Source organism: Scophthalmus maximus, chromosome 9 (assembly GCF_022379125.1).
Source record: "Scophthalmus maximus strain ysfricsl-2021 chromosome 9, ASM2237912v1, whole genome shotgun sequence".
In the NCBI taxonomy this organism is placed as follows: Eukaryota; Metazoa; Chordata; class Actinopteri; order Pleuronectiformes; family Scophthalmidae; genus Scophthalmus; species Scophthalmus maximus.
Genome location: NC_061523.1, coordinates 18554098 through 18567360, shown reverse-complemented (window position 1 = coordinate 18567360; position 13263 = coordinate 18554098). Strand labels below are relative to the sequence as shown.

At 42.2% G+C, this 13263-nt stretch overlaps 1 protein-coding gene across 6 annotated transcripts in view; it reads left to right on the top strand.

The window, feature by feature from the left end:
- Positions 1–13263, top strand: part of atp8a1 (ATPase phospholipid transporting 8A1) — a 96445-nt gene that overhangs the window by 38170 nt on the left and 45012 nt on the right. For 4 of the 6 annotated variants that reach the window (XM_035650849.2, XM_035650847.2, XM_035650848.2 and 1 more), the window contains 7 exons: positions 1647–1691; positions 4724–4796; positions 8467–8572; positions 10376–10458; positions 11775–11824; positions 12171–12240; positions 13006–13090. In XM_035650849.2, the coding sequence (XP_035506742.1) occupies positions 1647–1691; positions 4724–4796; positions 8467–8572; positions 10376–10458; positions 11775–11824; positions 12171–12240; positions 13006–13090 (512 nt within the window). The remainder of the gene's footprint in view (positions 1–1646; positions 1692–4723; positions 4797–8466; positions 8573–10375; positions 10459–11774; positions 11825–12170; positions 12241–13005; positions 13091–13263) is intronic. The other 2 variants (XM_035650850.2, XM_035650851.2) reach the window with 1 other exon arrangement.

The following is a 13263-nucleotide window of genomic DNA, read 5'->3' as shown; positions in this document are numbered from 1 at the left end:
AAGACAAAGTGCTGGAGAGACAGACACATTGTTGGTTTTGGTCTTTGAATGGGATTTGTTGACAATACTGAACATACAGAACATACCCCCCCCACGCACACACACACACACCCACACACACACACACCCCTGACAGTGCCGCCTGCACGTGCTCCTCACCAGGAATTAAGTGCTGCTGTAATTAATAAAGTCAACCCCAAGGGTGCAGACATTAATTAATTCCACTGGATTGGAGTCCAGCTCTCAAAGATGGAGACACTAGTTTTGATCAGAGAGGCTCCTAGAATCCTCCTGGGTGTTATTAGCTAAGAATAGAATAAAAGCATATTTTTCTATATTTCATTAAGTGATGAAACTCACAAAAATATGTTGTTTTATTATTATTATTTTAAACATATTTTGAATTACACAGATTTGCATTGGTGATTTGTCATTGTGTAACTCATACTGTGCATATGTATTGGATTGATTTGTGGTTTCTCTCTCTCATCTCAACTCTTCATATTTTCTCCTGAAACATTTTTTGGCAAAATGTCCTCAGTGTAATATTATGTAATTATAACCCTAGTTATATCTGATAACTGTCTTTGTTAGGGTTGTCTGCTAAGCTTTCTTCATGAATTCTATTTTTTTTTTTAAAAAACAACCCTTCTTAGCATCTTAGTTTTACTAGTTACCTTTCAGATTTGACTACAGTAAGTTTAATAATAAAAAATACTTTTATATATGCTACTTTTAGCTCTTTGTTGATTCTTAAAAGTAACTTCCCAGTGAATCTCACCAGTCATTTTTACACATATGTATATGATATTTACTGAAAGGACTGACATTTGACAAAAAACATGCAAAACACATGTCTACTGTATAGAACAACATATAATGAGGTCTAAATCTTATTATATTGCATTCAGTATTTTTGCTTTAGTTAGTTAAGACGTAGAGCCAGTATAACATCTGTCACTTGCAGTGAAATATTCCACTTGTTAGAAATGATTTAAGAATGAATGCCAGTCCTTACAGTACAGCAAAAGAGAACTGATAAACAAGTGTTACCTAATTACATTTTAATTAACTTTTTTTTTAATTGATACTATAGTGACAAGCATGACTGTGTGGCTCAGTTTTAGCAGCTATAGCCTCCTAGCACAACCAACGTTTATTGTTCAAGAGATAATATATTGTTTGTTAAATCTCTGCTGTAAATAGTGTAACAATAAGAGGTTGTGGCTCTACAACTTGGACAACTTTTGCTCAGGCCTCAGTACATTAGGACAAACAAAGGAGATATTGAGATAGAACGTGTTATTTTCGTAAGGTCTGGCGGACGGTGCCAGGCTTGATGATTCCCCCCGTTTTCAGTCTTCATGCTTAGCTTAGCAAAATGGCAGCTTGAGGTATCTTGAAGTGGGGTGCAGCCATGAGAGTGTTATCCATCTTTTCATGTAACTCTTCATGAGCTCCTTCTTTAAAGAGGAAGTGATCGGAGGGCCCGCTGTAATCACCGCTGTCAACCTAACCCCTGCGCCTCATAGCTCCACATGATCTTTACCCCAATCTGGCACCCGCACCCGCACACACTCCCAGAACCTGTTAATGGTAGACTCTGTCTGCACGATGATGTTTGTTCTCCACCTTCACTCCAACAGTCACGTCCCTGAGGCTGAGGAGGGTAGTTTTGCAGAGGACGACTGGTAAGATGATGATGATGGTGTGAAATAGTGGTGGCTGCTCCCCCCCCCCCCACGCTCTCTGCTTCTGTGATGATGTAGTGCTGCCTTGCCTTGTGGAAATCGTGACTTTGAGCACAATACGTTGATATATCTTTTTTTTCTTTTCCTTTGTGTGTTCAGTTCACTTGGGATGTGCTGTATGTGACTGTGGCTCGTGATTCAGTGTGTATACCTGTGTGATGAAACAGTCTTCCAGTACTGTAATAGAATTATGATTGAATTGTTTGGCACAGGTTTGATAGACTACGCTTTCCAGCATTCACTGTTTGCCGTGTTGGGGCTGAAGCGTTTTTTTCTCCAGTTATCATCAAACTAAACTTGGACATGGTAGCTACGCACCCACTGATTCCCTGTCTGCACACATCTCACACATCTCACACACACACACACACACACACACACACACACACACACACACAGTCCTACTTCTGAGATCCATCTGCTGTGGTGTCGAGATGTGCAGTAACAGCATGGGCGTGTCTCTTCCATTTTGCATGGTGGATCGGCGCCTGTTTGTTAATGCCTTTTATGCCAAACAGTTGAATCTTGCTGCTTTCTGGTGGTACTGCTCCGTTTTGTCCATTCTGCGAGCTTTCAGAAGACGTGCACAAATACATAAATACATGAATAAATGAGCCTTTATCCCGATATTACCACTTTCCATTGTGTAGTGAGTGGCTGAGTGGGGATAGAGGTTGGAATTGCATATTCATAGCTCTGTGAATCCCAAATGAAGTGAAGGTGTAGTGATACATCGCAGACATTTAGACATTTACAAGGCAATAAAGTAAAAAAACTTCTGAAATATGTCATTTCGATGGGTTTAACCAATGCCACAAGAGGACCTTTAAATTGGGGTCAATGTAAATCAAACCTCAGTCCAGCGTCAAACACTGTAACCAAAGTTCTTCCATGCCGACGCTGGTCTGTTGTACATTTATTATTTGCTCCTCCCAGCTGGGACAGCGTGGTGCCGTCATAGGTTTGATCTGAAACCGGTTTCCCAGCTATTGACTGTGAACAGCCAGCAACCTTGTTCCCATAGTGACAGGTCCTCTGAGTGCTGGCAGATAATCAATTACTGTCCGTCCTCCACACCCAGCCTCGTGCCTCAGACATTCACTAACGCAGGAGAGAAACGCGTAGGGCTTTCTTCCCCGTGTAAGGATGAGAAAATGTAAGAATGATTCCATAGATAGCATTTTTCAGTCTTTGCCACAGAACTTGTACTTATATAATGGTACCAAACATAGATTAGAAATGTAGAAAACAGTGTATGGTCCCGACAATCTGAGCAAAATATAGATTTATTCTACACTATATGATGGAAAACAAAGCTATTTAACTGCGACATCTGTCCTCGTTAGTGTTCAGGTACATGGGGTATTTAGAAATGCAGAATTTGTTTTCCAATTTTCTCCCTGACATATTTTAATAAAGCCTGTGAGTGTGATAAATTTCCCTATCCTCCGGTGCATCTATTTAGGCGTAACACAAAATCGATTCCAGCCCTGGTTTTTAATTGCACCGCTGTCTTTTTCCCATATTTCTTTCCTCCCAATCCTCTGTTTGCCGTGCAGTAGATGGAGGTATTACTGGCCCGGCCTGCTGCTTGGCCCCGGGGGTTCTGAACAGTGTTACTGTGGGATTAAAAGACTTAATGCTCACTAATGGCCTCCTCTGTAACATTTCTATCAAGCCCCGGTGCCACAGACAAAGCTGCTGTCTGCCTGATCTATAGGACTCTATTTATCATAGAATCATGAATCGATCTCCGCTGGGCAGCCAGTGAGCAGCTGGTGGCTACAAACCAAATCACTGCTCTGAGCCATTGTTAGAAATAAAAAAGCACCATTTCCTTTCATCAATTAAAAGCTCCTTCTGCATTTTTAAAATCTCTTTTTTTCCCAGTTCAGCGTGACTTTCTGTTGCAGACGAAAGATGGTGTTCTTTTTCTTTTTTCTTTTGCTATGCTCCTTGTGGAGTTCAAGATATTTCATTGTTTTGGATCTCGCCAGTAACAAAAATCATTTCTGGTGCGAACATGAGAGGCCAATTGTATTTCCAGTAATTTATGAGGGTTTGGCTTGAATCAGTTTGAGTTATATGGTCTTTTTTTTCTTCTTTTTTTTCTAGCTGCTAGAAACTCAACTTGCCTGCTGTGTTCCTATAAGCACTTCCTCTTGCGTTGTTGGAAGGCAAAGGAGAACACAATTTATTATTAACGGGAATGACAGAAGTGAATATGATATGTAAAGGAGGAAATGAATGAGTGTGGATTGTTCCGTGCATTGTGAAAGTATGTCCACACATCACTAAAGCCGGGGGGGGGGGGGGGGGGGGGCAGTTCTGTCTGCATTGCGGTTAGCACTTTTCTCAACAAATGTCAATACCACTGGCTCACAGCGAGGCTCTGTTGATACCAGTCGCGGTGCAAACTGGATTTGTCTGGAGCCAAAATGGTTCTTCAATTAACCATTAATGGGTCGGAAAGTTAAAAAAGAAAACAATTAACTCAGAACTATTTTGATAATTATTGTTTCAATAATTTTTTATTTCTTTTTTTTAAGCAAAAAGGCCAAACATTTACTGCTTCCCACTTCTCTTCATGTACAGAAGAGTCCGGAAAAGTTCTGGAACATGTCTGGACTTCGGTGCACGTCTGAAAGCAGCTTATGTCATAAACAGTTTGATAGTAAACTAACTATCCTGTGTAACTATCCAGGCTGCAGAGACAATTCATTAGAAAGGCATAGTGGATTCTTAGCAGGCTCCAAGAGGTTTTATTTGAAAGCTGCTATAAAGTTGTACTTTTATTATGTCATAGGCCTCGTTGTTGACAGAATGTGCTCCGATTATGATGCAAACTATTTGTTCTTAGCTCGTTTCGCCTGCGGTCATGACAACGCATTCTCGTCGGCTGTCGGAGCTTTCAGTGGTGCTGTCAACTGTTCCGGTGCAGTTTTGACTTCTCTCCCTCTCTTCTTTTCCAGTCACAGCACACAATCGTCGGAGGAGGCTGGATTTAGTGACCCGAGCTTACTGGAAAACCTCCAAAGTAATCACGTAAGTAATGTCAGGGTCCCCCATGCCGCTTGCCTGCAATGACAGCTGCAGTTTTAGACCAAAAATCAAGAAGGATTTAAAAAATCTAAATGTGTGTGGTTGCATAATGTGTTCTAGTCAATTTTTAGTGGATCTCGTGTGTTGTGTCTTTAAAAATTTTGAAAGGCTGCGATTTTTAATGACATGCTTCGTGCCTCATTGTTATTTTGTCTGGATAAACATGACACGGACAAACATGACACGGACTTAATTGTCTTGATTAAAATTATGTCGAGGGGTTGATTACTGTTACTTCACGAGACACTGTAAACACAGGCAGGCAAACAAACAAACAACCTAATTATCTTATTCTGACTTAATGAAGACCTACATGTTGGCTTATCAAATGTGGGCTGTTACATCAGTGTGAAATGAATTCATACGATATGAACATGAAGAGCGCTGAGAAATTACATTAGAAATGTAATAGTCTCCAAATATGAACTCTGACGTGCGTTTGGCATCAGTCACAGGACTTCCCAGGGTGCACTGTGGGTCACCTGTGGTAATAAAATGGTATGAAAAGTGCTGGGTGATTGATTGGCTGGTTGAGTCAGTCAGCTGCAGAGCAGCGTGGGGGAGGCAGCATGTCACATCTAATTACATACAGTAGCACAGCCCAGGGAAAAGCAGTAATCCCACTGCGATGTGGTTGCTTTATTATGACAGCAGAATCTCCGCACACGTTGAGTTTGCCGCGGATCTTCTTTAGCTCCACGTCGATAGCCCCGGCCCGCGCCCACCGCTAATTGCGGTGCGTAACCCGACTGCTGTTTAGAAACCACAGTCTCTCCACATCTCTGGTAGTGATTCTAATCATGATTAATCTGTTGGGTTTGTAGTCGTGCTCATGCTTCGCTGGTGGCGGATGTCTTTGTTGTAGCACAGCAATGCCACTCTCGTGTCTGCCGAAGACTAGTCCAAAGGTAACACAGTTCGCCCAGCAGCCCCCCTAAAGCTCACTGATTAACACACTAGATGTCATTAGCTGAAAACTGCACAGAAACAAGAAGGAAAAAAAAGTATTAAAAAATCATATTTTTCTGAGTGGTAATGTGATGGAGATGACAAACATTGGTGGAATTTTACTGCACCAGGCTAAAAAATAGTGTCTGCAAAACAACACAATTTAGTTTTACACTGCTGGATAAGAGATGTAACATGTGGATTGATGACCTTGATGGATTCTGGGCATGAAGGGTGAATAAGCATGTATTCCAAAATGAAACTGTTCCTTCATAAGTACGAGAGCAACAATAAGCTGGTCATGGTTTTTTTTCTCCGCCCTTCAGACTTGTGGTGTTGACACTAAATAAGCATCGATGCTTCAACTAAAGATGCTAAATGAGGTGATATTTTATTCAACACCCCATGTTCTCACAGTTCAAACACTTTGTCCTTATGGCCATCAGGATGTTCCTTACTTACACATTACTAATCCTTATCATCCACAACAGTTTTGCGTGGCTGCAGGCCATCTGTGGGCTGGAGTCGAGTTGATACAATGTTGAGGGGGAAGGCAGAACAGAGGAGAAGGGGAATTAACAGCGCTGCTGACAAAAATAAACATCCCCTTTGGTGCTTTTCATGTTCTCTTGAGTCACTGGACATGTTCTCTGCCTGCAGAGCTTCAGAAGCCTTTGTGGGTGTTTGTTTGCTCGCTCGCCCGCCCGGGTTCCTCTGCTTTATTTTCCTCTTGACCCCTCAACTTTCACCACACTGGCCACGTCTGAAGTGATGAGCGTCTGTCACTGTTGCTGTGACACTGATTACCCAGGAGTCAATGAGGGTGATGGCTGGCAGCACAGCATTAGCTGTCACATCTAATTGTGCCATCAATTCGCGCCGTGGTCTACGCTCGCTGCCTAGGTTACCTCACACACACACGCACACACACATACACACACACACACACACACACACACACACACACACACACACACACACACGTGTATATATGTCCGCATTTAGGACAGAACACTAGAGCTGCAACAGTTCATTGATTAGTAATCGGCAACTATTTTGACAATCGATTAATCACAAAAAGTATTTTTTATGGGAAAAAAGGTCAAAATTATCTGATTTCAGCTATTTTCAAATTTTTTTCGCTCCTCTATGACAGTAAATTAAATATTTTTGGTGTGTGGAAAAAACAAAACAATCTTAATTTTATGACATTTTATGGACCAAACAATCGAGAAAATAATGGAGAAATTAATTGATAATGAAAATAATCGTAAGTTGCAGCCCTACAGAAGACACAAGGGGAAGCAGCTAGTTTGGGTTTGTCCAAACGTATAAAAAAATCGATTAAGATTAAAACCCAAATTCTAACCATAACCTTAAAACTGAGTTTAACACTCAGACGGACTCCGGAAGAGCTGAGGAAAGGCCACATGTTGGCACCTTCTAAATATGTCTTGACACATAAACGCACACGCACGCACGCACGCACGCACGCACGCACACACACACACACACACACACACACACACACACACACACACACACACACACACACACAAACTCTGACATGTCCTTCAGAGGATACCTGTCAAGATGAGCCAGATTAGCATGCTGCTCGGAGGCAGAGGGGTGGCCTCAGCCACCTGGACTTTAATAAACTCTGTGTACTTTCATTTACAGGAGGCCCTCTGATTTGCCCCCTCCCCTTTTCCATTCTCTGCTCCTTTGTTCCCTGTTGGAGATCTCTCCTCAGAGTAGCCGTGGCAGTGCCAGCTTTTGTCGAGAAGGAAAAGAGTGAACAATTCATACCATGACGTCCGTTTTCAGTTACATCTGCTGCATATTCTTTATGAGGCTTTATCCATTATTGGTTGTTTTTAATCTTGTCAAACTAGGGTTGTGAGTTTAGTCTGCTATTGACCCTATTGTTAACCATTAGCATCGGTACTACAGTCCTGCGTCCATGCTGCTGCTGTACTCTTGTGATTCGGTCCCGCCGTAGCGCTGCAGGCGGCTGATATCTCGGCCTCAGCTGGAGATGGTTTGTGGCTGGTGGTCCTGCAGTCTCAGACAGGAGCCTCAGCAGATGCCTGTCCGAGTGCACCCCACGGCTAGTTAGTCATATGCTTCCCCTCATTAACGTATAATGCCCTCAGTTTATAGGTTAGGCTCTTTTCTTTTCATTAACTCAAGCACGTTTGTACGGTATGAACATGCATGAGTAAATGTTTGAGCAGCTGGCGAGTTCTGCGGATCCTTCGGGCTTGTGACCGGCGCTCATTAGTCGGGCTGGACCTGACTGCGATCCAGAAACGGACAAACCTAAAGCTGCTGAACTGATGATTGAGTAGCTATTTAGTTGGAGTGTTGTAAAAAATTGTAAAATTGCATTGTATGTAAAAGTTGTATGTAAACGTAACTGTATGCTGACGCTTGAAAGTGTGACAGTGAAAAACGACTGCACATTGTGTGTGTCACATATGTGCAGGATATCAGCACAGATATAATAATTCCCGCAGACTCATTGCTGGAGTCTGTCAAACAGTGCACTCACTGTCCTTGCCCTTTGTTTCTGCAGTATCATCAGGTCGTTCCTGGTTGTTTTGTTTTGTTATGTTTTACTTAAGAACATTATAAGTCAAAGTGTCCTTTTCAATTTCTGTAGCCTACAGCTGCTGTCATCCTGGATTTCATGACCATGATGGCCATCTGTCACACGGCGGTCCCCGAGCGCATAGAAGGAAAAATCACCTACCAGGCTGCATCTCCAGGTAAATCACACCTACACCATCACAGTTACCTTAGAAGTAGGCCAGTACAGATTATGGATGTCTAGTGTGCTATGTCCAGAGGTGATAATTGTATCTTTTTCCAGTGTCCAAAAATATTTCAAAAGAGTAAAACAAGAAGTCTAAACAAAATTACCAACATGTTGTCCTTGCTAATTTTGAAAGCAAATCATTAAAAGTGTAGAATGCTGCACGTGCCGTGTGTTTGGTCTCTTACATAAGTTCGAAAATGGCAACCTGTGCCACCTAAAATATACAGAGAAGAAAATAATAGCAGAAAACATCTCCTACAAGCAAAGAAAATCATAGAGGCGGAGTTATTAGAACTATAGACGTCAACCGATCAACCACAACATGAAAACAGGAAACTGGTTAACTGAAGGTTCAGAATAATCTCCTTCAAAACAGCCATGGTTATACTGTTCACAACATTAACCAGTTAGGATACTACAGTTACACAGTACACCAACATGCAGTACACTGTGTACACAGTATACTCACCCAAACTCTCTGCTAATTGGAGGACACATTTCATCTTACTATTTAGAAGAAATAACTCTCCAAGTAAGAAAACCCTTACAATGTGAAATCTCAAATAAACATGTGCACAAGCAGACATCGAATGCTGCTCAGTCTGCAGTCCAAACTGCTGCACGTGCTCCTTTGCTCTAGGAGAGGTAGTTGGTACAAGTCGGACTACGGCTGCAGCTGCCGATGTTGAATTGAAAGTGCTGCATCTCTGCAGCTCTGGTTTCACCTTGGTCCGGCTGCTTTGCATCAGCGATGCTGTGCGTCCTTGATATTTCCCCTTTGTTGAGGTGTTTTAATTTTCCATCTGGTGACCTTCTGTGCCTTTCAGTGAATGGAACACAGCACCACAGCCTCCAGGCGCCGGTGTTTCACAAAGGCGTTTATATAATCATCAGTGCACGAGAGAACCAATAATCACGTTGTGAAATTAAAATGTCCTGTTTATGATTCGCGGTGTGTGTCACTTTGATTCTGTGATCTTCCCTGTGATCCCTCGGTCTGTCACATTCACAGCTGAACGTGTCAGACTGAAACACTTGTCAGTCAAGGAAACATGCCCTAGGACACATGAGGGGAGGTGAAATTAACTCCTGAGACTTGAAAAGTTGCACCCATCTGAAAAATTCTAAACATGGACTTTGTTATTGCAAAATTGTCTGTTAGTCAATGGACAAATACAACTAAATAATAAATGTTAACATATCTTGATAGTTTTAATGACATCCGTAATGATGATAAGCACAGCTTTTTATTTTGCAGTTTTTAAAAAAGGAATGATTTTAATGAACACATGCTGATTGACGAAACAGATTCTACAAAGAAATGCTGTGCTTTTAATCTTACATTGTCCTTTACATAATTACTTCTTTTTTTTTTGCCTGATTGCGTCGAACAATCATGGTCTCATGGAGCTTTGGGGTTTGAAGCAGTGCGGAGAATGTCTGCGGAGAGAGAGAGCTAGTCAAGTGAACTGTAAAAAAAACAAGCAGGGAGCTTTTTTTCGCCCTGCAGCATCCTCATGCGAGCTGTAGCATAAGTTACCTGGTCCACAGCTCTCGGTTTTCTTCCCCTCGCTGCGAGAATGTGTCGACACGGACTAGTTTCATGCACCAAAATGGGGGGGGGGGGGGGGGGGGGGTTATCGTGAATGTGAGGTTCAGATTCAGGGCACTCTTCAGACATCGCTGTGTCAGCCAACCGAATGTGTGCTTGTCCTGGTGTCTGTGTCATGCTGGGTTTCTGTTTGCTTTTCAGACGAAAGTGCCCTGGTGAGAGCGGCGCAAAACCTCGGCTTTGTGTTTTCTGGTAGAACCCCAGACACCGTCATTATGGAAATGGTGAGTTGGACCGCACAGGTTAAATGAAAGGCATCAAAGCTATTGAACTGACGGATGGATTCACTTAATCTTAACGCGAGCACAATGAAAGTCTAATGTGATCCTAAAAAAGGAAAAAAATCTGTAGGACTGTGTGCTCACATGTTGATAGATGTGTGACTCTAACAACAATGGGATGCTGCTGTTGCAGACACCAAACACTGATGTGACCTGACTTATCACATGCTGAACAATAAGCCAGGACGTTTACCCCACATTACGAGAAATTTCACCCTTTTTATGGTTTATGTTAAAAAGTTAAAAGTTCAACGTGTATAAAATTTGCTCATTTGTTTTTTCTTGCTGAGATTTCGATGACAAGATCGATGCTGTTTTTCAATTCTTCACTTGAAGTATAAATTTCGAAGGAGCAGCTGCTCAGCTGAGTTCAGCGCTGATACTGGAAACAGGGAATCAGTTAGCCTGACTGTGTCGAGAGGTGACAAAGTAAAAAATAAACACAAGACAACCAACCTAGTTGCTGAGATATAATGTGTTGGACAGTCTTTGTGCTAAATTTAGCTAAGCCACTGTACGGACATGAGATCATAGGAAACTCCTCAGCCAGAAAGCTGTAGCTCATTTATTAGAACTAATTCTTCAACCACACAAGATATCGCATGTATTTTTTTTTTTCAATGACATTGCAGCGTCTTTGCACTCTGCAGAATATCTCAAGGCTGCCACTTTGGTAATTAATACACTATTGTTGTTTTGCTTATATTATCCAAAAGAGACCTTGAACTAAAACTAATTTGCATAAAACCACAGAGATTTCTAGCCTTTTGTGTTCACGTGGGCCACGGTGATGGAAGATAACACAAGCTGATGCATGTGTGTGTCCTCCCCAAAGCCCGTCCTGTTGTTCCCTTAATGGGCTAACCTGATAATTGCACTCAAAGAAGCACAGGCTGAAAGGCCAGAACCATTTAGTTTTTTTCTTCGTCTGATGAGAACATCTTGTCTCCGAGACGTTCGTCCAATTCCCTAACCTTTATTGGGCCTTCTGAAGCTCTCGACATCTATTTAATCACTCAGTCTTGTAACTGGCCGTCTACACAATTAAGGGAGGTAATTGAATTTTACCTTGTTACTCTCCCTCCGTCAGCTCAGTGCAGGAAACTGATAAACACATTTAAAGTGCAATCACAGGCTGATTGGAGTGTGGTGGCAGGGGCTGGCTTGCGCTCCTTAAGATAAGTTGTCTGAGAAGAGGGCCGAGGTTGGGACTTCTCCCTCTGGAGTGTGTTAACGTGTCCATCTCTTTCCGGATTTAGCTCGGAACTGAGGAGAAGTACGAGCTGCTCCACGTGCTGGAGTTTACAAGGTATGACTTCAAATCTAGTTTTTTGTTTAAAATATTGTGCAGTAACCTCTGTAATTTGTCGTCCATACATCTTCGCTATAAGACCCTCAAAAGAATCGTGTGTTTTCAAACTTCATCCTCTCATAATTTGCACTAATTCAATGTGTGATAGAGGTGTGATATCATGTTACCCACCTCTTTGATTTTCTAATTATAGCAGACATATGCCAGCTCAAACAGAACATGATAATTTGCTGCAGCGGCGGTAGCACCTTGCATTGTGATTTCTCTCACTTGCTTAGCCTCCTCGTCCCCACCCTGTCCTTCCTCCCTCTCTCTGACTCTTTCTTTTGCCTTTTTCTCTCAGCACGAGGAAGAGGATGTCAGTCATCATGCGCACCCCATCCGGGAAGATCCGCCTCTACTGCAAAGGAGCTGTGAGTGTCTGTCTCTCTCCATGGCAACGCGCGACAGCTCATCGCCACCATCGCCATCAAACACAAATGTCGAGCGCTCTCCTCCCTTTATTGCCTCTTGCTCTCTTGTCAGGAATTCTTTTCATTGAGCTGCAGCATAAAGCAAGAAAACCCCAATTTCACACATGGGTACTTCTACAAAGTAATGGACACACAAACATTATGTTTCACAGGGAGGCACGGTGCTGCTGCAAATTACCCGACTGCCCTCGATTCGCAGTCACAGAAGCATATAGAGCTCTGCTGGATGAACACAATATTGTACATGTCAGAAACAGGGAGGAACATGTTCCTCTGTAGTATGTTTTGAGGATCTGATCAAATTAAGTAGTTTGAAGGGATTAATGGGTTAGGGTTACATAACATTTTACACAGTGAGGGTTGTATATGTTTATTTATTGTTTAAAAAGACAAGCATAGCAAACAAATAACCCTATTTTCTGTGTCTTTTCCATTATATCGCACAAAGGTTCTGATTAAGCTGCTTGTGATTTATTGCAGTTTAACACAACAACAATCTTTTGATAATATCAAGACAGAGATTTACTAAATATCTGAAAAGTAATTACCTGGTTGAGTTCTTCCATTTTAGTTTCATGATATGTTTAGGGATTAGGGGTTACACAGCATGATTTATCCATTACAGGATTCAGATACTGTTGTTGTATGAGTCGCTCACCTGGAACGGCTTTTTTTTGTAACCAGTGACTGTTCGTTTGCCTTCAGGACACCGTGGTCTATGACCGACTGGCAGACAGCTCCAGGTACAAAGAGATCACACTGAAGCATCTGGAACAGTTTGCCACAGAGGGTGAGTGGACTAACGTTGCCCCCTGTCTGCTAAAAGTAAAACATCTGCAAAGACGCTTCTAATGTCTGTGCTTCCATCTTTTCTCTCTGGTCATTTTCGCTACTTCATCGCCACCTCAGAACAGGAGTTTTGTTTCTCAGTCAGTCTGAATATGGGAGTAAACTGAGTGACTG